Genomic DNA, 26173 nt, shown 5'->3' with positions numbered 1-26173 from the left:
GATTTTTTTTATCGAGCGCTCGACATTTTCTCAATTTCTACATTTCCGATTACGGTCCCATGCGAGGGGCGGGTCTACGGAGGAGGCGGGGTCTACAGAGGGGGCGGGGTCCAAGCTACCTTTGCATTCCATACGGCGCATAGACAGCGAATTCCTCTGGCGCCGCTCATGATTGGTTCAGAGTTTCGGCTCGTGCTACATCTTTCCAATCGCGCGTCAACCCCGGCGAGGGTCTCTCCTATCCGTTGTACGATTTGTGAACGTGTTCGGCGAAAGGGCCGAACAAAGGCGGGAAACCCCAGGCCGCGGTATTCTGTTGTACGCGCTCGGGAATTCTCGTTTCGTGTTCTTTGTTATTTATCATCGTAGCACGCAAGGTTAGCGCGGGAGGAGGAGGGGGCGGGAATGTGTTACGAGACGGTTCTTTAGCGTCGTAACGACCGCCCCCCCCCCGGCTTTGATTTAGCCCGAAAGAAGGTTTGTTGGCCCGGCCCGACCCGACCCGGCCTCTTCAGGTCTTCCGTTCTCGGTAGGGATTCTAGGAAAGCCCCGCGCGGTGACCTCGGGCCTTCTCGCCCCTCCTCCCCCTCGGCAACGTGAAAATTAAATCATTTGTGCCACTCAGATCGGCGCTGTAGTGTTGCAAAAATGCGTGTTGTTATTTGTGACCGATGTCCCATTATCGACAGGCGTTGCGTGGGATGGTGTTCAATTCAGTGAATCCAGCTAGGAGGATAGAATGTATTTTGCACGATTATATATTTAGTATTGTACTGTGTGACTATGTGTCTGTACGTGGCCTTGAAGTGCACATAGCCTGGCACAAGCGCTGTGGTGACTTCACCGCTTGGTGGCGAATTGCGGTTTATCTACGTTGTGGGATAGGTACGCGTGGTATTTATTCATGTGATGTACACGTGTTTGTTTAGAGAATGCCCAATCTGTATGTGCACGTGTACCTAATGTGTCTAATTTAACACACGTGTCATGACCGAGCGGCTGCATTCTAATTACGCAGAAAGGACATAAAGCTGGAACTCGGCGTTAATAGTCGAGCCTATGCGTATAGCTAAATTACCAATGTACCGATGCAGTCTGTTCATACGTAGGCGTGAGATGAAACTGCAACATTGCAGGACAATGCGCTACCTGCGATGATGGTTTCAGGAGACATTCAGCTCGCTGACAACATAGCCAAGAGGACAATAAACTACTACATTGTCGTGCACTCCTGTTTGCAATTCCAATTTCATCAGTATAAACGTAACTACACGTATGTATTTGCTGTTATATGTTTTATTTCCGTTATGTAGAAGGGAAACCGAGTGTTTTGCCATTGGACGCTGATCCAAAGCAAAACAAATGTGTTTTTGGTTACCATTTGTTTTGGAACAAAGAGAGACTTGTCCAGAAAGGGCAACAGTTCGACTTACGCCAGGAAAGTCCTCTGGGAAAGTTGGCGTATTGTTTTGTTCCTCGGCGATGATTTCTTAGACGTGATTGTGAAAATATTGGGTTAAGCCGTTTGTCTATGCAGATGGTGTGCTCTAAGGGTGCCATGAGTATACGTTGAACCAACGTGCACACGTTTGTTTTGTGTGTTCCGTTGGGATCTCTTCATTTGTATGTTGTGAAGCAGGTTGTTGGTAAACTTTACCATGGCCTTGGAGGACGAGACTGCTAAGGATGTCATGGAAGAAGCGTTGAAAATGGCTGGCAAGGGTGAGGATACGGAGATGCCGTTGGCTGAACCTCAAGCTGAGAGTTCGCAGCCGAACATGAACGCAAGCCCTTGCACCCCTGAAATTGGTGACGTTCCTCATGGCAGTCCCATGCAAGTGGAGGAACAATCGATGTCAGCAAAAAGTGACATATGTGAGAGGATTGGGGATGATAACGCCGACGAAGCTGCAGAAGCCGCAGCAGGGACTCAAAATGGCGAGAGGGGGGCAGAGACGGAAGATGATCCCGACAACGGGTTAGGGGAGGACCTTGTTGTGTCTGTGGAGGAGATGGAGTTACTCGTGGAGAAACACCTTGCGGAATACGCAGATTTCCACAAGCAATGCACGACGTTCCAGGAGGTGCAACTTTTGCTGGCCCAGCGAGAGGAGAAGGTGGCTAACATTGACCACATCTACAGTGGCTTTAAAATGTAAGAATAGCGTTGAATTTTGTGTTCTTTCATCCAGGGCTGCTCCCCTCCCTTTGCTTGATCAGAACTTGGAGGCCACATGCCTTTTGCATGCCTACGCTTAATGGATGCTCACCATTGTATGTTGGACAGTGCGTTGGCAGATGAGTACTCATACCTGTCAATCCATATGGTTTACCCGTATTCTTGTCCAGGGAAATTGAGTTTTCAGGTCCATACGGTGTACAGCCGTTTCAATACGGCCACATTTTTTTGTCTTGGTTTGTGGTTCTCCGTTGTGATGAAACTGTAGGATGAACGTTGAGATTTACAAGGGCACGGGGTGACCAGTAAGGTCTGAATTGGTCTGTGATAAGGAAGCCACTGATAATGGGTTGACAGGTAGGTATGAGTACTTCTGGCATCAAACTTGGCTGACTGTTGGACAGTTTTATGAGTGTGATCCAACAGGAAGCCCCATTGCACCAATATACATACTTTTAATATACATATTACATCTTACATCTTAATGTCGACTGCTTTCTATGACATAATTTGATCTTTAGGACTGTGGACCATATACAAGGACAAGTGAGAGAGCTGTATATAAAACTAGGGCTTAATTTTGACGAAGTGGAATCCCTTGCTGATGCTGCCATTGAAATCGCTACCACGACTGGCAAAGAGCCATCGAATGACGTCATTGAAATCCTGGATGATGAGGATGAGAATGCTGAGGCTAACAGTGAAACAGGTTGGTCACTGCATGCATGTTTATTTTGTTACTATCTATAGTTTATGATCTTTACGCATTATTTTTGCCTGTTCCTCTGACGCGTTTTGTTGTGATTTTGCCTTTTCCTCTCGCACTTCAATGTTCTGTGCAGATGCACCACGGATCTGCCTTGCAGACTAGCTGGGTCACTGGATAAACGGAACTTTCAGTTTAAACAAATAGATTTTTTTTTTAGGTTGTGCTAATAATGGCATGAACGTGAAAGATGCTGCAATGTACAGACTTAATAGTATTTTCTTTATGTACGGTTTTGTATACAGGAGGCTCAAATGTTAAAGACTCCAATCGGAGCAAAACTATCAAGGATCTGAATGAAGAGGAGGTATTTACTTTGTTATTCCCTTAGATATCCATAAATGCATATCATGTGAAACATTGTGCAGTATTTGTCGGCAATTAAAATGCTCAGTCATTAATCAGTAAAGTCGTGTTTTGTGACAAAGCGTGTATATAGTAATTTAGTATTTTTCGTAAATGAACCAATGTGTAATTAAAATATATTGGAATCGTGTAACCTCATTTTTCAGTTCCACAGTCAACATTCAGTTGCTTTCTGCAGTGAGTTGTATGATATTAATTTACATTACTTGATGCAATTATCTTTTTGTACATTTATGAAAAAAAAATGATATTTGTGAGCTCTTAACTACAGTTGTAACGTTTGGAATATTTTCACAGGTGAAAGGCATTATAATGGTAATTGCAGATTCTTTAAAGGAGGTACAATGTTGCCTCTCCACTCTAAAGGAAATGCATGTCAAAGAAGGTGCCCATTCTTCCATGTGGCGAGATTCCAGGCAAAAAAAAGGTACATATGCTTTTTAGAGCTCTTCATCAATCAACTTTTGGATGAAATCCTCTCCATACCATGTCTGACCATACTTCATCATACTCTTCATTGCATAGTATATTAAATATACCATTATTTTTGATGTTGGTTGAAAGGTTAAGTAACAGCCCAGCAATAACTTGCTCAAGCTATTGCTTGAGCAAAATCGACGCACTTGGAGATATACAGACTACGTTTCCCTGACTTGCCAATGTATTGTGTACCCATTCATACTGCTTGGGTGGATAGAGGCAAAGGGGATCCATACTGCTTGGGTGGACAGAGGCAAGGGGGATTTTTTTTAAGTTGCCCAGTGTTTCAACTGCTATGCCGGGATATCGAACTGACGACCACTATAATAGAGGTTTTTTTTTGGGTTAGATCGCGTATATATATAAATGTGTCGTTGAAACCCGCCACCACCCGTTCGGATAGCTACTGACTTAGTGCTGCGTGGAAGCGAATCCTCAAATAATACATTGTTTAAATGCTTGCCTATACAAGGCACCATACTTCAATAGGGATTACCGTTGGTACGGCTATTTTAATACACACTGGACAAGAATGACAAGTTCCAAGGGCTCGTATAATGTGCATGCATATAATGTACATTTGCTCATTAATCCCCCCCCCCACTTTGCGCAAGAGCGCAGAAGTGTGATCACCACATCAACGCTTCTATAAGGAACGAAACAGGTGGACTTCTCCAGGAAACTGGCTGTCGCCTGATGAAGCTCGTTGTAATTACTGGCAAAACGTCGTACTCAGATTGTGATTGTTGTGGCTTGGCTCTCCAACACACCAGTGTGCTGTACTAGTGACGAATTGGCATGTTCTGTTTATGTGACAACCCTTACTAGTTGGCTGTGTCGGGTGGTGGCGGGTTTTAACGACACATATTTACGTGATCTAACCCCAAAAAATCCTTGATTATGGATGAAATTGGTCACGAAAGCCTACGTGTTAAATTGACGACCACTATTTTGCAAGTCCATTGCACTAAACAGTACTACACCATGGCAGATGATTGGTCATTCTTCACATGGTAAATTCAATCGAATGTCCACTTGCAATCTTTTCACTTGTGATGTCATTCCATTTCTTAAAGGGCAGATGTTTTTGTTGGTTTTGTTTTCAGCTAATGCCGACACTCAACTCGAGGTAAACAGTGCCGCTTCCTTGACGGGGAGCCAGTCTCAGCCTTCATCGCCCACGGAGCCCGGAGCAGATAACGAAGCTGGCAGCGTCCGACCAGAGCAGCGCTTCGAGTCTGGGCAGCCCACGGCAGTTGGTGATGAGATTTTGCTGGGCATGCGCGTCCTTGGCAAGAAGCGGACAAAGACATGGCACCGTGGCATTCTTGTAGCCATCGTCTCATCCGGTATCTATCCCAACACTTCAGTTTGATTAACTGCAACTGAAAAAAGCACTTAAAAATGTGTCATTCGTTTTGCATGAATTGTGCTTGATTTATTGTTAATCACTTTTTTTGTTTGCTTTATGTCAATGCGAGAAGCCAGCGGCTTCAAGTACAAAGTTAAATTTGACAGCAAGGGGAAGAGCCTGCTGTCAGGAAACCACATAGCATACGATCGTCATCCGGAATCCGAGAGCCTTGTTGTCGGCAGTAGAGTTGTGGCAAAATACAAAGACGGCAGCTCGGTGTGGCTGTACGCGGGCATTGTAGCCGAGACGCCACACAGAACCAACAAGTACAGGTAATTATAATCAATCGGCTTGTGTTTTTCATGGTTAACAATGGTGATGCTGGAATACCTCTGCTGTTGGCAAGCGGTGGAATATTGCATTTATTATTCAAAGAGTTTGTAAGTGTACAACGAATGCATCAAATCACGTGTCTTAGAATCTAAATGTTTTTTTTCCAAGTTGTGTATATTGTATACAATGCGTGATTCCTCCCAACCACTTGAAGTTATTTTCAGCACTGTTAAAAAAGTGGTGAGTGTTCATTCACAACTTCCCTTAATTACAACAATTGATTGAATTGTGAGGGGGCAAATTGTTACCCGTTACTCTGGGAGATGTGATTGTAATAATATTGTTATGAAACGTAATACAGTATACATTTAACGTTTGCAAAGTAACGAGTGACGTTCTGTTTTGCAAGCTAATCACAGCATTGGTTGGATCTATTATTGACAGTGCACATAGACTTGGAATTGACTAGACTGCACAGCACGACAGGCAGGTTTTTTGTGGATGGAACACCAGATTTCAGTTTTTAAATTTTGCGTCCAGTGACATTGTTTTATAAATGTCAGCAGAATCAATAAGCAAAAGGGGATGAGCACAAGTTTTGTTTATTGTTAAACATAAACTCTTGATGTGATATCAATGGAATTAATGGTGAATTGGACTGTTTAATGTGTAAATATTTTAGAACTCTCCAATCTAAACAATGCAAATCTTCAATACAATCAATAATTAGCAATGTTTGTGCATTTTCTGGATGTGAAGTTTGATTCTATATTCGCACATTGTCACAGGTTTCTCATTTTCTTCGATGATGGATATGCAAGCTACGTCACACTTTTAGAATTATACGAAGTATGTAGACAATGTAAGTTCTATCATGCTTGACAATCAACACTAACATTATCTTTCTATATGCCTCTGCATCAACCTTTATCACATGTCATTCTTACAACTTAAAAGTATCATCTCTATCGCATTGTTGACTGGTGATTTCCGAGATGATTGTACGTTTTTTCTTGTTTTGTGGTGTTGCGATAATGAATCTTGCATTTCACATGTAGTAACCAACAGTTGGGAAGACGTGGATGATCGTGCGAGCAGGGAATTTATGGAGGATTACATCAAGTCATACCCAAACCGCCCCATGGTTCTCCTGAAGCCTGGACAGAACATCAAGACAGAGTGGGAGGGCACGTGGTGGAAGTCTCGTATTGAAGAGGTTGATGGCAGCCTCGTTAAAATCGTATTCCTGGTGAGAATTGCAAGCTTGAAGACCTCGCTTATGCCATGGATATGGTTTTACCGTACTTTACCTGACTGGTTAATGAGATTGCTGGTGAGGGGTGGGCCGAGGAACGGTTCAGGTGGTTTTACTTGTCATCTATACTGTATTAGCTGTATCTGGGAAATCAAACTTCGGCCGGTTTATAGCGCAGTGCTATAACCACTGCACCACTGCTCTTCTGTTTGCTAATATTAAGTGATTAGCATTGTGATATATATTTTATCATGTACAGTCGACTCTCAATATTCGTGGGGTTTTTATAATTGCAGTTTTGCGTATTCACGGCAAATTTATTGGAGTTATTGGAAATTCGCGGGGTTGTGTTTCAATTATTCACGGCTGTAAATACCTGACAAGTTGTACTGTACGGATGCATGACAGCGGTGTGGATCATGAAAGCGGCGTGAGGTGCCATGGTGTCGAGATGTTAACTCCCTCGCCTGGTATGCAGGAGGTCGTGAATTCGATCCCAACCTGTATATTTGGAGTTTTGATGTTCTCATATTTACATTGTCCAGTTCAGCCTTTCCTTTTTATTTTTAAATATCTTAAATGTCTATGTGCGATGAAGATTGAACGTGAAAATACTTGACAGAAACTCTCAAGTGCGTGCCATTACTTTCTAGATTGATGAGCGCTGCGAATGGATCTACAGAGGCTCCACAAGGTTGGAGCCCATGCATACCCTTAAACACTACCACACTGAAAAGAAACCCGGACAACGGATGAGACCCACTACTGGTCAGTCCCAGAAATTTCACTGGCCACCAAAGCCATTCCAAAATAATGACTGTTGGTGTAATTACAGCATTGAATGTTGAGCTAGATTTGTAACTATGCACATGATTAATGCATTGCTTTTTTTGTTGCAGCTGGACGAAACAAGGGTGGTCCTGTTGTTCAGTACCCTCAGCAGGAGCCCCAGCAGCACACCAAACCCCAAACTCCAGCTAGTGCTTTGGGTTCCCCAATCCAGGCACCTTTCATATCTCATACGGTGTCGCTGAGCTCCCAGTTCGCAATACAGGATACACAAACGTGGATACCTCCAATGGACAAAACAAGTCCTCCACAGAAACTAGGACGACCTTTATTCCCATCTTCCACGAATTTTAATTTTTCAATGCCCAGCCCTTCAGCCCAGTTCCCCCCAAGTCCCAGCAGCTCTGCAGTGCTTCAACCCGGTGCCCAGATGTCACAGAGTGGCGGTTTCCAACCGTATGGAAAGCCTACCTTGAGCAGGCAGAGGTGCGCTAATACAGTTCTTATTGGTTGCTACCGGTTACAATTTTTTTAACTGAATCTAATTATAACATTGCAATTATGCAACATAATACATTGTAATTATGCAATCGTTAAATACCTGTCATGATTGCTCTGTTTGATTTTTCTTATAGCTCCAGCCATTCTGAATCGTCTTTGAACTCGGCCAACCGTAAGCAGGTGGCCAAGAAAAGCACTACCTTCCGCCAGGTGACCACATCCACCAGAATTACTGACTCCGATATCACCTGGCCTGCCACAAACTACAGCTACATGCCACGGTGAGTTACTCGCATCTGTGCATCTGTGCATCTGTGACCATAGCTATCAAAATATTGAGTCAGATTTTAAATCGGTTTTTACTTTTATGATACATGCATGTAAAGAATATATGTTTTTCTATTGTATGTGGGAGGAGCAGTGATACAATGATTAATGCAATGGATTGTGAACATGGTGACCTGATTTTGACTCTAGGCCACAGCTAACATCAGTGGTGAATGATATCTGAACAGTTCTTAAAGCCCAACTATAACTGACCAGCATGTTGTGGAAGTATTTTACAAACCGACATGGCACGGGGAGGCTGTCATTCAGTTTATTAATAAATTAATGTATATATGTTATGTATTTAAGTCAAATGACCCTGGGAACCACTTGTGCTACATTCACCACAATTAAAAAAAAACACTACTTTTGAATTTACCCACAACCAAGACTTGTAAAGATTCATAATCGCGAGTTGGTGCGGGGAGTAAATCGTTACTTGGGAGCTCATGTTGCACTCTGCCTGCCTGTTAAAACAAATGACTTCAGATGTATCGTTCTAAGGCCGTTCTCATATTTTGCAGCCCAGTGGATTTAACAGGAACTCCTGCCCGTAGCTCGGTAGGGGAGCGTGTTGTTCGCGGGCATTCCGAGTACGAGCAGGAAGACATCTCACATAATGTGGGAGAGTCGCAGATGTACATGCCCACCAATAGCAAAATGGAAGTGAGTATTTTTTGTTTCGTTAACTATAAGCTAAAATGTATATTACTTGAAATGCCCTGTAGCGCACCTGATCTTGGGACCAAAGTGTGCTTGGATAGTGTTGGATTGGTAACTACTGTACATAACAGGTTTCATAGGCTACTGTGGGGCTACGTTGTGGGCAGCAGAGGGCAGTTAAGATTAAGCATGGTCTAACAACTCCCACGACTCACATGGTGCGTCAAGGCCCTCGCCGCGCATTGGATTGACAAAAGGCTTGTACTGTACATGTTTATATTACTTGAAACCTGAAATGTGTGTGTTACGTAAGTATATGAATGTGTATGTGCTTCAGTATTCGCGGGGACACGTTAATGGAGAACGGTGGGAATTTTTAATAAATAAATATTAATACTTAAAGCTAATAATAAAAAAGGCGTTAGGGGGTATAACATTATGTTTAAACGTCAACATATAAACTATATTTGAATGAATACATATATTGTACAGTAATATCTCGTATAAAAAATAATAGGTTTCACTCTTTCTTTCAATAAAATAGGTGTTAAGATGGTTAAACACCAAATAGATTCCTTTTGAAAGGAATCGGGTCTGCATTAACCATGTGTACTTATGGTAAAACATGCAAACAGACATGCTCTGATAATATATGTATTGTTTTTTTATAACTGATAGGCCTACACCAGAGACAGCCTTTTTTATGGCCTTGTCTCACCAGTATCAGACCAGAGAACGCCAAAAGGCAAACAGTACAAATACAATGCAAGTATCAAGAGCATTTGCGGCAGACAAAGGCAGATGGAAAGGGAGAGCAGTGATGCGTGGGGCAGCTTTTGTGCTCTCGCGATCTCCATCGCTCCCATGCGTCACCACTTCTTGCCGGGGTAGTAGCATGCTATGGCCGCGAACATTTAATATACAACCCTGAAGAAAATCTAATAGCATGAAAATAAATTTGTGTCAAACCCTGATTAGACAGCCCGCAAATATTGAGGGTTTACTGTATTCTGGATTAGGGGTTACAAGTACAGCTTCACTGATGTCGTGGTTTCCTTTTATTCATGTCTCCTTCAGTCTCTGGCAACATACCCAATATACAAGGCACCGAAAGAGAAGCTGTTGTACGTTCCACACGCATGTAGCCAGAGCTGCTTGAGGAGTTTACGGCCAGCCAACCTAGACAAGTACAAGGGCAGGAACCCACTCCTAGTTCCACTCCTTTATGACTTTAGGCGACTCAGCGCTCGCCGGAAGATCAACCGCAAGGTTTGGAATGCAATTTTGCAGTTACTCATCCTCCGTTATTTCCTCCACTAACAGTTACTTGTTGGCTTATTTACTGCCAATTGTATATATATATTAAATAGTATGATCCATGTATTTGTAAGACTGCGTCGCTGTTATTGCAAAGAGCTGCACTTGTTAGCTACCTGTCTGCCTTATTTTTTTACACAGGCACCGTTCCACATGATGTACAGGGCGCCATGTGGCCGCAGCCTGCGCTGCATGATGGAGGTACAGCGCTACCTGTTCGAGACGTACGCCAACTTCCTTTTCCTGGAGCAGTTTTGCTTCGACCCGTACGTGATGGCAGAGCGGCGCATCAGCACCGTGAAGCCGCTGTACTGCGTTCGCGACATCACCAACGGCGTGGAGGATGTGCCCGTGTCGTGCGTGAATGAGATCGATTCGGAGCCGCCGCCGGACGCCGCGTACAGCAAAGTGCGCATCCCCGAGCATGGAGTCTTCATCAACACGAGCCCCGAGTTCCTCGTGTGCTGCAGCTGCACCGACGGCTGTCAAGACAAGTGAGTACCCCCCCACACTACACACTTGTTGTTGTTGCATTGTGCAAACAATTAGTGACTGAAATGTGCATGCATGAACAGCCCTTTCAAATCACATTATTTGTGCATAGTGTGGTGTTGCTGTGTGGTTTGTCCACGATTGATAATTTACAAGTCATTTTCATATTTTGCAAATGTGGACTGTGACGTCTGCAAACTTAGCTTACTAATTTTCTAATAACGTTATGGGCTTCTTTAAAATCCATAGTGAAGTAGAGGAGGGGAGGGTGCTATTTACACACCCACCATATCAACCAGGGAAGTTGCTGGCTTTGAACCACAAAACCTCTGCAAAAAATGACGACCGATGCCCTACTGCTTGCTGGATGGGGGCCTGCGCATGCCATACTTGTCATGGGGTTAGTTGGACCATTAACCATGCTGGTCACTGCGGGTTAGTGAAGGCGAGGAGCATACAAGTCCAGTATAACAATGGATTTTGCAGCACTTCCCTCTGCTGCCTACCACTTAGCCCCATAGCCTATAATACCTGCTTTGCATGGCGGTTTCATATACCATCATTGTCTAGGCCTTACCCTGTCTCTATTTGTCTATTTAAGATATCAATTGATTTACATTTTCAATCACATTTTGCATTTACTTAAAGCCAGTCAAGAGGACATTGAGACGAAGTCTATCAAGGGAGACCTATGTCACGAAACAATATGCAGGCAGACCTCGCTTAGCGCAACCCTGTAGAATGCGTGATTCGTAATAGCGCTCTTTGTCCTGGTGAACATTTTTCAAAATGTTAAAGCAAATCTATTCAGTGCTTATGAGTGAGAGCACGCAGCAGTGCTGGCCGAGGAAACGCACCCATTCCCATCGTTCGCTCAGCCAATGAGAGTAACGTATGCTCAGAGCCAACCAGACCTCACCCCCTGCGATACGATTATCACGATTCGTAGTCATGATTACATACAAAAAACTAATGATTTTCAACGTAATTACAATACACGTGAAAATTCATGAGACCAGAGTAGTCTCAGGCTCCACCCAAAATAAACCTCGTGACAGAAATTTAGACTAAGGGCATCACTAAGATCACAGAAGTCCTGGAACCCTTCCCTGAGTGCCCCGGATTGGGAGCGCAGCAGCTCCTACTTCGTCTCCCACCGCTAATTCGATGAGCGCTCACTTCGCCAGGAACGCATCTTGAGCGCTAAGTGAGGTCTGCCTCTCGTACATTTGGTTAAAGATCGAAAAGGGTATACAGCAGCAACATTAACAAATACAAAACAAACTATTTACTTTTACATAACATCAAGAAATGAAAATAAGCAGTAGAACGTTTTAAATGTAACTTAACCTATGGTCATTTAAAATAATAAATGAGGTACGAGGAATTATTCAAAAGCACTTACATTTAGATTGTCCAAGCACTGAGTCCAATTGTTCATTAAAATCTGGTTTGGAGGGTTTTATTTATACATTTGTGGTTCCTGAGTGTTGTTACCTTCATGCCTTTTTTAGGGTCAGACTTTTAATTGAGTACATTGTCACAAGTGCCTAGTACATTTAATGTGAAAATTGTTTAGTTTGGCTTTAGGAATATCATATTGGCTGTATCCAAAGCGTCTGCTTGCTTGAACTTGTTGGTTAAATATTTGTTTAAATAGATAATTTAATTTGCTTGCACTGTTATTTTTTGGCAAGATCAGAGCTGTGCCCTTTGCCAGGTGATCTTGTCGCCTGTTATTTTGGCATCAGGTCCAAGTGTGCATGCCAGCAGCTCACGGTGGATGCAACTGGCTGCAGCCCAGGAGGCCAGACCAACACGGATGCTGGATACCACAACAAGAGGCTTGAAGAGTGCTTGCCAACAGGGTAATAAAGCATGAGCACCCTGCCATGGAATGTTATGTTTTATATGCCTACTTGCAGGTGCGGTGTTATCACACAAGTGATTTGTACGTATGTGCAACACCTTGCGCCCCTGACAGATGCATAGCAGACCTCTGCACAGTTGCACTTTAATGTTACACCCCCCCCCCCCCCCTTATGTACCTTTATGCGTCAGGATTTATGAGTGCAACAAGCAGTGCAAGTGCAACGTGCGGATGTGCCAGAACCGCCTGGTACAGCATGGCCTGCAGGTGCGGCTGCAGCTTTTTAAGACTCAAAACAAGGGCTGGGGCATCCGCTGCTTGGATGACATCAGCAAAGGATCCTACGTTTGCATCTATGCAGGTATATATTTGTCAATTTCCTCGAGTCCTTTTCCTGTCATGAGAATATATGCTTGTGTTTTTTTTTATTTACATTTGCTGTGTGAAAGACAATCGGTTGTTTTTGTTTTTTAATAAGAATTGGTTGTTACCGCTTAATTTCCTTTTAATACATGAATCGTATACCACAATCGGATCAACGTAGTGCAAATTTAGAGATTTTTTATTTTGCCTTGCTGTTTATCAGAGTGTATGGTGTGAAATTGTCACATTTCACTGCTTGGAAATGGATTTGGGTGCATGAACTGAGCAAAACCAGGAATTGTTATTAATATTTTTGTATTGTCCTTTGAAGGCAAGATCCTTACAGACGACACTGCCGACAAAGAGGGGCTGGAGATGGGTGACGAGTATTTTGCCAACCTTGACTACATTGAGAGTGTGGAGCGACACAAGGATGGGTACGCATAGCTATGGTTTTTGGTACTAATAACGTATCAGAGAGATATCAGCACACTATAGTCTACAAAATATTGCAACACATGTAGGTTTGCTTTTTATTACTGCATGTCTTGAATCTTGACATGGAAAGACATTTCATACCTAGCCTCAAATGTATTTTAGTGCCTTTTTAAATCCTACTGAATTTGATTTCAGAGGTTAAACTTCATAACCAAATGTTTACGTCTATTTTGAGTACAGCTGCCTTTAATTAAAGCAGGAAAACAGTGTAACTTAAATATGTTGTGCAGTCTTGTAATTAAATACCATTTGAGATGTTAGGGACATATAGCGGGGTTACATAAATTTTTACTTGCTTATAAATAATGTTGTCTTGTAAACTGAAAAAATATATACAAAACTAATGTTAAGTACAGTGACTAAAGAATCGTGGCAATGGTGTTTGAGGAGTGGTCATTTCCCTAATGTAAGCTTATTACACGCGTTTAGTTTCACAAGGCAGTGCTTGTCAATAAAGACGGTGATCTTAAATATGATCAAAGCTTAAACATGTCAAGATGTAAAATGACACTTAATTTTAAAGCTTGTGTATTGGATAGAAAATGTTTGTGGGAAAAAAAGTATGTAATGCAGATTAAAGCGAGGTCAATTTGACCTCAATAGTTGCTATCAATTGTCACTGGCAGTTATTTCTGCCACCATTTTATATTACAAAACATTCCTCGAGTCAGTAACGGAGATGGTAACTTCCACTTGCAACAGAGCACATGATTACACACTAGGTTGTGTGCTTTGCAGAGAAAATACATTGCTCATCAAACTTTACAAACAGTTTTCATTGACCGAATAGAAATCCCATCGCTCTGTGCCATTGCCATACCAGGTTCACAGCAGCTTATACTAAATGTGCTGCTGCCGGTGATGATTGCTGGAAGCGATTGCCCAAAATATGCCAGAGCGAGTCATGGCCTTAAGGTTTGGACACCCCCAAGCACAGAGAGGTGACATCTTCGCGTGTGCAGGTACGAGAGTGAGGCGCTGGCATCCAGTGAAAGCAGCGGCGTCAATGTGAAAGGGGGCGACGATGAGGAGGGCAGTGACGACAGCGAGAGCTTCTGCAGTAACGACCACCCAGAGTACAGGAGTCCCAGGGGTATGTTGCATAGCACATTGCCACCAGTCCTGATGTTTACTTGTGGCTATCGCTATCAAGCTCGACTGCATACTCGTTTTAAAATCTTTATTCAACATGTTAAGCACGTATCACATCATATTTACACCCTATTTTTTTGTTGAAGAGCTCATAATCTCTCGAGCGTTGGTCAAACACTGCTACTCAATCTTAATGCTATTTATTTAGGAAGTTGTCACTTCGTCTCTGTACTTATTTTCAGGAGGGTCCGATATTGGGATATTTGACCATTACCACTGAGTTTTTTGCATGTGGAATGACACTGAAGTCCCTAAAGAAAACCGCCACATAATGAGTTAACACTTAAAGGTCTGTACGGTTCATTGATGTAATGCCATTTTCTGGCTACCTGAGGTCAACAGGTTTGAGAATTTCTAAAACTAGCATAATTTTTCTAAGCCTTTTTTCTAGTTTGCGAAATTAGAGGCATTTGTTACTCTCCTTGCTTTGTGTGACATTAACTCGGGGTCATCCCCACGGGGAGAGATTAACAGCTTTTACACAATATAATATGAATTTACATCGCGCATGAATGCAGCTGCATCCCATGATGCTGTATAAATCCATTGGGATGAAGATTTTCAACCACCGGCTCAGTGCTGCCAAATTAGTCGAGTGCCTCTCCATTAGTAGTTTGATAACTATTTCGCCTTATAGTGTGCAATATTTGCATACGGCAACATAATTTGAGTTACATATATCAGCATTTGCAACTAACCTGTTTGCTTATACAGCCTTACATCTTTTTGTCAATCTACTTTGGATGAGTAGTTCCCCATACTAAGTCGGTCAAGTTGGGGTTATTTGATCGTACTTAAACGTGCTGATCACTGCAAATGTGGAACTCATTGCTGTTAATGATGATATTTGATTGTCTTTATTCATGCCCGTATTAAACACTTCTCTCCGCTCATCTTATAAGTGTAAGCTGACTTTTAATTTTAAACGTTAACTTTTCTTGTTTTGGAGTTGTGTTTTTCCGTTCTCTCCATCCCTGAATATTTTCCCTATTTATCGTATTCACCCTCATATACTCTCTGGTTCTTTCGGTAAAGTCACGTAGGTAGAAAAAATAATGGATCATGAGGTGGGAGTTGCCGCATCGGGCAAGAGGGTGGGGGCTAGAGATTGTGCCTAAGCGAGTGGGAAATTCAAATATGCGAACCGAGATGGGGGGGGGAGGAAAGGCCGAGGAGGTGGCCATTGTATTGTGAGAGATGAGCATGTCAATGTAAACGAACCAACGGCAACGGTGGCTGTGCTAGTGAGACATCCAGCTCGTTGAACAAACAGACGACACCACATCAGGGGAAGGAGAGAGAGAGAGACACACATACCGAGAGGCACACCCACGCACAGAGAGAGAGACATACAGACCGAGAGAGACACACACAGAGAGAGAGAGAGACACACAGATACACAGAGATACCAAGAGAGAGAGACATACACACAAAGTGACACACAGAGAGAGAGAAACACATACACACATAGAGACACGAGAGAGAGACATATAGGGAGACAAACAGAGAGAGACAAACCGAGAGACACACCTAAAGACACACAGAAAGGCACACACACAACAACATCACAGCCAGTTATAGTCTGCTAAAAAACGAGAGCCACCACCACATCGAGGGAAAGGGGGCAACATTGGCTTTGTTAGTGAGACATTTAGCCCATTAATGTAAAGACATGTAACTTGGTAATGTAACTCAGAGTCGGAAATAACTGCTGAAAATGGCAGGTAGGATGGAAACATCAACAACCAGTTAAGGCTTTACCTGGTTAATAACGTCCATCCAGTGATTGCTCAATTTGTACCCATCTTCTCGGTTGAAGTTATGTCTGTTTATATATCTGGATGGTTGCATGAACAAATCTTTGATGGTAGCCCAAAGGTTTGCAGAGTACCTTGGTTTCGGAAAAAAACAATGTCGTGTGAGCCCACAGCGTTGAAGCAGTGATCGGCTACGGCAGAGGTATTGGTTCTGCCGTGTTTCAAATCTGCCTTGCGTTCGTGAACACGGTCCGAGACATGTCGTTTCGTTTCCCCACTTAGTTTGTAGACACTAGGGTATTGCATGTCAGGAATCACATCTTTCACAGATGGGATCAGGTCACGGATTTTGTGTACTGTGTTGAATCGAACCTGAATCTTGTGTTTGTTCAAGATTTTGGAAATCCTTTTGGTAACCCCTGCTATGTATGGCAAGGTGATGGTTTTGATTGGGTCCTCAGAGATAGTTCTCTACCCATTGTTGGGGATGCAGCTTTGCGGATTGTGCGGGCCGAATATCCATTCATCTTGAGGGCTTGGCGTATGTGCTCCAGTTCACTGGGTAGGTGGGGCTGGTCGGAGATGCAATGGGCCCTATGGTGTAGTGTTTTGATGAGGGAATTCTTCTGGGCTGGATGGTGGTGTGAATCGGGCTTTAGATAGGAATCCATGTGGGTGGCTTTCCTGTAGACAGTGTCCCAAAGAGCCATCAGGTCTCTTCTCGATCAAAACATCCAGGAATCGTAGCTTGCTATCATTTTCCACTTCAATGGTGAATTTGATAGATGGGTGTATGGAATTGATGTGGTTGAAAAATTGGTTCAGTGCTGACAGGCCTTGTGGCCAGATGACGAACGTGTCATCTACGTATCTCTTCCACAAGGAGGGATGTAGGGTGGATGTCTGGATGGCATCTGTCTCAAATTTTTCCATGAAAACATTTGCTACCACTGGCGATAAGGGAGAGCCCATTGGGGTACCCTCATTTTGTTTGTAGAATGTACCATTCCAGGTAAAGTAAGTGTTGGTAAGGCAGTGCTTCACCAAAGTTGGTACATCAGGAATCAGACCCTGTTGGACTAAGTTTTCAATGATTGCAATGGTGTCAGGTACAGGTACCTTGGTGAACAGGGTGACTACATCGAAGCTGAGAAGCAAATCATCTGGAGACATTGAGATGTCCTTTATTAGAGAAGCCATGTGAGCTGAGTTAAGTACAGCTGAGGTGGTCTTGCCTGTGAAAGGAAACAGGGTCTCAGATAGAAATCGGGCCAGTTTTAAGGTGGGTGAGTTAATGGTGGAGACGATAGGACGGAGTGGGGTACCATCTTTATGGATTTTTGGAAGGCCATGAAATCTGGGTGGTCTAGAGAGAGCTGCTTGGTCGGTTCGATTAGAGAAGTCGAATTAGTGATGATATTGTTGCTTTGGATTACCCACTTGCTTAGGCACAATCTCTAGCCCCCACCCTCTTGCCCAATGCGGCCACTCCCCCCTCCTCCCCTCTTGGCTATATATATAAGGACTTGTTTCAGCAGCCTGTTTCTCTATCCCACCTGAGGACGATTGCTAATGTGGCTATCGAAACGTCGTGATCTATTGTTTTTTCTATCTACGTGACTTTACCGAAAGAACCAAAGAGTGTGGATTCCTGCAGTCACGAAAGCTTAAAATCAAGATTCACCCTTATATCTTCAATAATATTTACCCAAGCTGCCTACCTCATCAATCGTAATGAAAAAAAATGTTATTGTGAAAACTTGAATGTGAAATATAAATCTCGGATTCATATATTTGTTATTTAAATTTTCTGTAATGCCTATGAAAAATGACTAGGAATGTGCCCAATCCTGTCAGATCTCGAAGCTAATTTCTGTTTCGCCTGAAAAGTGCATAGATTGTGACCATTGTGCACATCAGGCTGTAGGCTGCTGCCAGGCCACGTGATAGACAGCAGAGGGCAATGCAGTAAAATCCATTGTGCTATACTTTATATGCCCCCGCATCTATGCTGCTCCTGTCTTTACTGATCCGCAATGACCAGCGTGCTGAAGTACTGTCCAACAGTTCCCCTTGAGCTGCACAGCATGAGAAGGCCCTCACCCAGCAGTGTATTGATAAAGAGGCTACACACATGTAATTGTCCATTGTCTTGGCAATACGAACAGCCCGTGACAAAGAACGTGACCGTGAGCGCGACCGGGTTGGTGGAAACAGCAGCGGTGGCTCCAGCAACGTCCCAATGGCATTTGTGCGGAAGCTGCAGAAGAAGCAAAAGCAGAGCACGACCACACCGCCGGACGGCTCGGACGGAACTCCATTTTGCAGCTCGTCGCCCGCACCTCCAACGCCGCCTGTGAACTCGGAGACGGCCAAGCACAAGGTGGGAGCCCACATTGTGCAGTGTCAAGTAATTTTTTTTTACATTACCAGGTAAGGCCCCCATTGAGCTATATCGCTCTTTTTTTCAGGAGTAACCTGGCCACAAATGATAGCTTAACAAAGCGACTTGTTACGTGGACATTTATAGCGGGCACTTAATCTTAAACGCATGTTGATTCTAAATGTGTAGGGAAAAAACCGGAGGACCCGGAGAAAAATCCACGCCACCGCGGGGAGAAAATGTAAACTCCAAATATACAGGTGTCGGGGTCAGGATCGAACTCACGACATCCTGCATACCAGGGGAGGGAGTTAGCATCTCGCCACCACGGCGCTGCATTTAGTGGCATGCCAATGTGACGAGTGGTGGCAGGGTAAAATATTACAATAACCACCTTTGCTTAAAGAGAACGCATGCTGTGGATTGACGCTGCACTGCCCATGTTGAGCTGTTTTGTCAGCCCACTGCTGGATGAGGCCCTTCCATCCGGATCATGGGGTTTATTTAACCATACCTCACCACATTGGTCAATGGTGGGTTGGTGAAAGTGAGATGCATAGACGTTGTATAACAGTTGATTTCGTCAAACTAAAATAAGTCAATCTTTATTTGAAGCTTTCGTGACTGCAGGAATCCATACTCTTTGGTTCTTTCGGTAAAGTCACGCCTGAGGACGACCGCTTGTGTTGCAATCGAAATGTCGTGATATATTATTTTTTTATTTCATTTTTCTACATACGTAAAATAAGTCACTTGCAAAGAGAGAACACTTGCCAACTTTTGTCTGATATGGCAACAACCTAATTTGTTCTACTAATTTCCAAATATTATTGGTATTGATTAATTTGTGTGCGGAGATATATACCGACAATTGGGCGTTGAATATATTTTGTTAATTTTCTTTCTTGTTTATAGTTGTGAGATTTAAATATGTATTTCGAGTATGTTGTGTTCTCTTCTGTAGGTAGCGTCGTGGCTAAGCGCCAACCAACTCGATGCTCTGACAGTGCAAGACTCTGACAGTCGTTCTTCCTTCAAAAATGTTGAAGACTTAACCAAGGATTCCAGCAAGGTCAGTGCCCTATGGGTGTTTAGTTCTTTAACAGATTTTTTATCAAATCTCGTGATTTTGTGATGATAGGAGAGTATGGGTTTGCTGAAAATATGAGTTACTCTTGAGTCATTATAAACAAAAATCCTTAAGGGTCATTTAACCATTGTTAATGTTGTAATTACAGTTTGTCTGTGTTCTTTAATTACATTGCTTTTCATCTCTGATGGCAGACTGCCGAACCGAAACAACTTTCTGCTCCACAGTAAGTATTTGGTGTTATAAATCTAATTTCAAAATCAAACAGTGCATTGCGAACTCGTTGCTGAAAGTATATTCATTGCATCATTAATAATGTAGATACAATAATAATTACAGACCTTTGTCAGTCGACTTCTGGATTAAGGTCTACCCATGCCTTTGAGCCATTGTAGATGTTTGACCATTTTTCACCACTCTGGTCAGTGCGGGTTGGTGAAGAGGAGCCGGGACTGGTTCAGATATTGCACGTTACTAATATTAGCTGTGGTTGGGAATTAAACGGATTACCAGGTTTATAGCGAATTGCACTGGCCCCTTAACACTTACTGATATTATTTAGGCTTGTTAGATATAATAATAACAATAACATTTTGATTAAATTATTTGTATAATTATAATTAACACTGGGAAAAATATATTAAAGTCATGTAATCTATTGTAACATTCTGTGTTCATGTTATTAGATTTGTTGTGCTATAAAAAATACACGTGTTTGAAAGATGCAGTACATTTTAATGTTAATCAGGAAACGGTAAAATATAAACATAATTGAATAAGGCTCTTTGTAAATGGTTAATTTTTAAGGTCACATTTGAATACCATTATTGAACAGGTCCTAGGCAGATTCTAGGTCTATGCAGCCTCAAATGAGCACCTGGTGTGGTGTGTAAACATCACCACTGGGGAGACAAAAGCGGTCGGGCGTGGTGTTGGCCACTCACCCCCTCGTGTGCCGTGCCTGCCTTCATAGGTTCTCGCTTAACAGCACTTGCCCCTTCAGTCTGTTAAGTCCATACGGGGGAGCTTTGTCTTTGCCTTTGTAACTGATAGCCATCTCATTGAAACGTTTGTTTAGGATGAAGTGACTTATGCTGGCTTGTTTATTTATTGGGATGGTTCCATAAGGGCGTAACAAATCATAAGTAAATGGCATCTTAAGACCAGAGTGCAGGTGGGAATATATATGAGGTCATAATTTTGATGTGCTTAATGGGAATTATAATATACAATAGAAAATATAATTGCCCGCCAGTGGATTATAAACAGATGATACGATGGTGGTGAATGGTGATGAATTGTTGTTTTTTCACTTTGTTTAATATAATTTTTGAACAAATGTTTTGTAAAGCTGACTAATAATACGTATTTTTGTATTTCTCAGCTACAGAGCAGTGGATCCCAAAGATGATGTGAGAAATTGTATTTTAATTGTCTTTGTTTCCCAGATTTAAAAACTCAATTATGTTTACATGATTAAACTCTGATGAGGATGAAAGCTTTCATGACATTGCATATGTATTAATCTACTGTACAGTTATTGTCAAGGCCAAGAGGTCACCACAGCTGTAGATTAATGTCTCATCACGTATGCTAGAATGTTGTCACATTTTTTATGAACCACACCACTAAACTTCTTTTACATTTTATTAACTCTTACATTCTTAAAATGCATGCACACAGAGTGCGCACATTGGAAATTCACATGCTGCAAGTTAATTAAGAGTTCCAATTTCTGGCCCATGTGACGTGATGCAGGAGATTATGATTCTGTCAAGCAGCTCTGAGTGTGAATTTCAAGGAAGCGTTGGAGTGAACAGGACTCAGCGGGCAGGAGGGGGCGGTATTACACCACCATCCAATGGTCTCCTGCAGAAGGGCTCCACCAATGCTGTGCCAACTTTAAACAGTGATGATGTACAGACAATCTCATCTGGCACAGACAGTGACTTGGGTGAGTTGATGTTGGGAGAGGTGGGGGTATGTCTAATGGTTTCTGTGCTGGTGTGGTCTGCATACTTATTGCCGTCTTCAGAACCTGCATAGGCTGTTGGACTAAAATATTATTTTCATGGTAGATACTCATCTACCATTATATATTGTGCATAGGAGAACTGTTGGCCATGAGAGCATATTGTTCTCCATTTATCTGTTTATTTGTAATATATGCAGATCTTGGTAATGTAACATTACATTTGTTTTCTCAAAACGCCTTGATGTGATTTTCAATACTTTCATGAGTTTAGCCAGTTCCTTTTTTCAATGCAATTTTTTTCGTATCGAATAGGGATTTAATTTATTAACCTACTTCATGGCTAATGTGTGTGCACCTCCGATTAGCACCGTTGGCTACGTATGGTGCGAAAGAAGTTCAACATACATATGTACCCAGAGCACTAGGTTCGATAAAATTGAATATGCTTTGTGGGAAGGCGACAATTATTCTCTTATAGAAAATGTCCCCTGCCTTATATAATTTCCACCACCAGTCAGAGGTTGCCAACATAGATAATTATATATATAATTGCCCGTCACCCCATGTTTGTTCGAGCAAAGCACCACCGACTTGGACTTTGAGAGTAACATCATCCATAATTATTGTTCACTAATTGTCTCATTTCAATATTCTCTTTGCCAGCAGATCGTCCGCTGAAGCGGCAGGTCGCCGTGAAGCGAGGGTTTGCATTCAAGACGACGGCACGCGGTGTCGCCGTCAAGTCTACGGGGATGCGACGTGAGCTGGGGCGGGGGCCGGTGTCGACACAGGCCGGGCCCGGGCAGAGGGGCGGCGGCCCTTCCGGTGGCGGGGGCTCCGGCACGGGCGAAGGCGGCAACCAGCCGGAGAAGAAGAGCACGCGCGAGTTTTTTGATGGCGAGGACTCGTGCTACATCATCGATGCGAAACTCATTGGAAATCTCGGCCGATACCTCAATGTTAGCACACGTTTTGTTGCGTTTTGCATTCGTTGAAACCTTGCGTTGTCTTGTTACGTTTTTTTATGCTCGGTCATACTGGGGATGTGTTCCAGTATTAATTAGTGTGTTTTTTTGCCTTCCAGCATAGCTGCAGTCCAAACCTTTTTGTACAAAATGTATTTGTGGACACCCATGATTTGCGCTTCCCCTGGGTTGCCTTCTTTGCCAGCAAGTAAGTAGACGTCACCATCTGCAGCACTTTAATGCAGCATTTATTCTCCGATTGTCTTAAATGATGTAAAATGCCTTATCATGGCCAGGCCTGCTGCTTTTCTGTTACAATAAAGATTTTTTTTCATCCTTTTTTCCCCATTGTGCTCCATGATACAGGCGCATTCGGGCAGGCACAGAGCTGACATGGGATTACAGCTATGAAGTGGGCAGCGTGCCAGGTAAAGAGCTGCTCTGCTACTGTGGCTCCACTGAATGCAGAGGAAGGCTGTTGTAATACTTGAAAACCCAAGCTCGTCTCCCAGACAACCACATGGCCCCCCGTAAGTATGGGGGCCCATGCCGTTTAATTTTCTTCGACTCTCGGTGCCACCGTTCTTATATCGCTTTCTCCACGGTTGTGATTGCTTGACATAACTGTAAACTATTACAAAACATATTCTTGGTTCTTTCGGTAAAGTCACATTGAAGGGAGACAATGAAATAATAAAATATATATATAAAACAAATTATCACGACGTTTCGACTGCAACACAAGCAGTCATCATCAGGTGTGAAACCCAACGGCAAGAACATACAACAAAGGAAATGCTTATGAACCGTTTTCCATTTTTGATGCCTTGGTTATTTATACAAAACACATGCATCATATCTGCATACTTTACTTTTGAGCACATTCAATCTTTGGACACCCGTTGCCATTTCATAACTGAAGTAAACCTTTGAACACATTTTACATCTTTTATTAATATTTAAATTCCTGTAAATGTTGTGTTTTGACCTTGTTTGGAAATCTTAAATGCTGTATAATGTTTTTTGCGGCTATTGGATTGAGTGTTTTTTTAAATGATTTCTTTTGTAATGAGCTATAAACCACAAAAAAGAAGTTGTTATGCATTGCCAATGAAATATAATTGGGTATTGACACGGCTGTTGCATATATTATGGTAAATTAATTATTCCACTTGAAACGTGACTTGGTTTTATAATTTGTAGTTACGATGTACGGAAATGTTGCTTGAAATAAACGTTTAACGTCCAGTAGTTTTTTTACATTTGGGTGTTCATTTTTTTATTTTCTTTATTATGCCTTGGAATGTTGTGGAAATTTGTACTTAAGTATTATAAGGTAATCCAACTGTACAGAGCTTTCATTGATGTGTTGTGCATTGTATAAAAAAAAAAAAACTAAAATGAGAATGGGGATTTGTTTTAGAGTTTTTTTTATTAAGTTTAAGCTCAAGTCCTTTACTGTAATTAAAAAAATATATTTCCTATTTGACATCGGTGAATTTTCAGTTTGCCTTCTTGCAATGTTACATTCACAAATGTGCAAAATCTTATTCATGAACCTAGCAGCTGATCTTTATTCATCAGTGCATTTCTAATGCAGGCTGCAAAGTGCAAAACAAATTGCTACCATTAAACATGCGTCGGGAACACAGAAATATGAGTCGGCCAATGATAACAAGTCACGCACAGTTTTTTTAAAATATTGCTCTTTGGTGTTAGAAATACACCAACATCAGATTCACGGTTATGTATCCGTAAATTGCTATGATATTGATTACATTATCTGTTCAGGTGAATACTCTATATGATTGCTAATGTTAAAATGCTCAACCTCAATGTTTATCATCAGTTGTAAAGCCTAAGGCATCTTTAAGATATTTTTTAGTCATTCCTCTCGCATGCCTTTTTGGGGATCGGGCTAATGGTCCTAAAGCATCCCCCCCTCAATATTGCGGCACTGAAATAGTTCTGGGATATGCGAATGTCCCACCTAATACCAATGCCTCCAAAAAAACATCTGATTGAAGACCCCAAAAAAACCTTTCAGGCCTTACCCCAGAAACAATGGTCCCCCATTGAACCATTTCAGAACATTGCATGAGAGATGCGGTCATCTTTTACACCCCTGGAAGATGGGAACGCACACAATGTGACCGTGGACACTGATCAAACTGGAGCATCTTGTAAATCGGTGCCCATTTATATCGTTTGCCGGGGGCATTGCAGACCTACAACAAGCCACTTCATAAGCTGTCCACTGGTTCATTCATCTTGACTTATTTTAATGTTGCCAATCACCTCTACTTTTGCAAGTAGAGGAAGACCTGTGTAACAAACTAATTTAAATAACAGTACTTTTTTTAAAGACTGATCACGTACCTCTTATTTACAGCACATTTTTTTGTCCCGTTGATATGTTTCATTTTTATATTTATGCACAGGTCACTTTGTATCGTACAGATTAAAAAAAAATATCCAAATGTGAAAAAAAAGTTAAACTCGATGTTTCCAGGATAAATTGGATTTGTTGGCAATTGACTTCAATGGGCTCTCATGTGATTTGTAATGTAAGCGTACTGTAAACGTATATGCTTTTGCAAGCTTAAAAAACATAGAAATTACTTAGACAACCATAGTTTGTTAAATAACCAAAATCTGCTGTGTTCAGTAAAAAAAATACTGAACAGATGTACATGCTGAGACCAGTATTTAAATTGAGACTTTTACCGTACAACACTACTGTGTACTCTTAACATTGTGTAACCCACCAGCGTTTTAAATTATATTGCTTTATTAATCCATGTTCACGTGATTATTCAAATACAAGTGCCATTGTGCGCAAGCCATTAAAACACAAGCAAAAAGCCTGGCACTTGTCCCAAATGAAGTGGCATTGGGGATTTGTGCAATTATGACTTGGGCCAGTGATCGTGTGCCACGTGGGTGATAAAAGATGATAAATACTCGGCAGTGAAATATAAAAGGTTGTTATGATTGGTATTGCCCCTGATGGGTTAGAGCTGAGATGTATGGATTTTTTTCCTTCTCTTTCCAACTGCTGGATCCCAGGAGTAGCTCGTTTTTACTTTTCTGCCCCATCTGATCTCAATCCCATTTACTCTGTTTGAAATGTAAATTTTTAAGGGTTATAGAATTGGTCAAACCACTCACTTGGTGCTCCTCGAGCCGGTGTGGTAATATCTAACAATGCTCTATTGTCGAGTGTGTGGTTATAATGTACATACTGTAAATTATATCTTCAGTAAATAACTTGGAAGGATGTTGTGTGTACATGAAT

The 26173-nt window shown here is 42.2% G+C and overlaps 1 protein-coding gene across 6 annotated transcripts; it reads left to right on the top strand.

Annotated features, from left to right (window-relative positions):
• The first annotated feature begins 206 nt into the window (after positions 1 to 206).
• SETDB1 (SET domain bifurcated histone lysine methyltransferase 1) lies at positions 207 to 24364 on the top strand. Of its 6 annotated transcripts, none has more exons than XM_032948076.2 (27): positions 207 to 308; positions 1640 to 2155; positions 2701 to 2888; positions 3191 to 3252; positions 3609 to 3738; positions 4898 to 5140; positions 5276 to 5477; positions 6267 to 6340; positions 6537 to 6727; positions 7387 to 7501; positions 7633 to 8008; positions 8158 to 8304; positions 8875 to 9016; positions 10091 to 10282; positions 10472 to 10824; positions 12574 to 12690; positions 12884 to 13053; positions 13387 to 13492; positions 14516 to 14646; positions 18631 to 18845; positions 19810 to 19917; positions 20130 to 20161; positions 21320 to 21347; positions 21694 to 21889; positions 22574 to 22869; positions 22995 to 23083; positions 23242 to 24364. In XM_032948076.2, the coding sequence occupies exons 2-27, from the start codon at positions 1659 to 1661 to the stop codon at positions 23357 to 23359; spliced, it is 4518 nt and encodes a 1505-aa protein (XP_032803967.1). In that variant the 5' UTR covers positions 207 to 308; positions 1640 to 1658; the 3' UTR covers positions 23360 to 24364. The 6 variants fall into 6 exon arrangements, with proteins under 6 accessions (XP_032803967.1, XP_032803994.1, XP_032803986.1 ...); XM_032948103.2 differs by having other exon boundaries at positions 237 to 318; XM_032948095.2 differs by having other exon boundaries at positions 242 to 529.
• Positions 24365 to 26173: the final 1809 nt, after the last annotated feature.

This window comes from Petromyzon marinus, chromosome 1 (genome assembly GCF_048934315.1).
Source record: "Petromyzon marinus isolate PM22_M1 ecotype Great Lakes invasive population chromosome 1, UKy_Petmar_22M1.pri1.0, whole genome shotgun sequence".
Taxonomy (NCBI): domain Eukaryota; kingdom Metazoa; phylum Chordata; class Hyperoartia; order Petromyzontiformes; family Petromyzontidae; genus Petromyzon; species Petromyzon marinus.
Note: the sequence above shows the minus strand (reverse complement) of the source record. Positions and strands in the feature narration are given on the sequence as shown.

Excerpts from the sequence above, each read along its gene's own strand:
- SETDB1 (XM_032948076.2), top strand. The coding sequence starts at position 1,659 with ATGGCCTTGGAGGACGAGACTGCTAAGGATGTCATGGAAGAAGCGTTG. Across the intron at positions 5,141-5,275 it reads TGTAGCCATCGTCTCATCCG|CCAGCGGCTTCAAGTACAAA; the intron begins GTATCTATCCCA and ends CAATGCGAGAAG. Across the intron at positions 5,478-6,266 it reads CACAGAACCAACAAGTACAG|GTTTCTCATTTTCTTCGATG; the intron begins GTAATTATAATC and ends ACATTGTCACAG.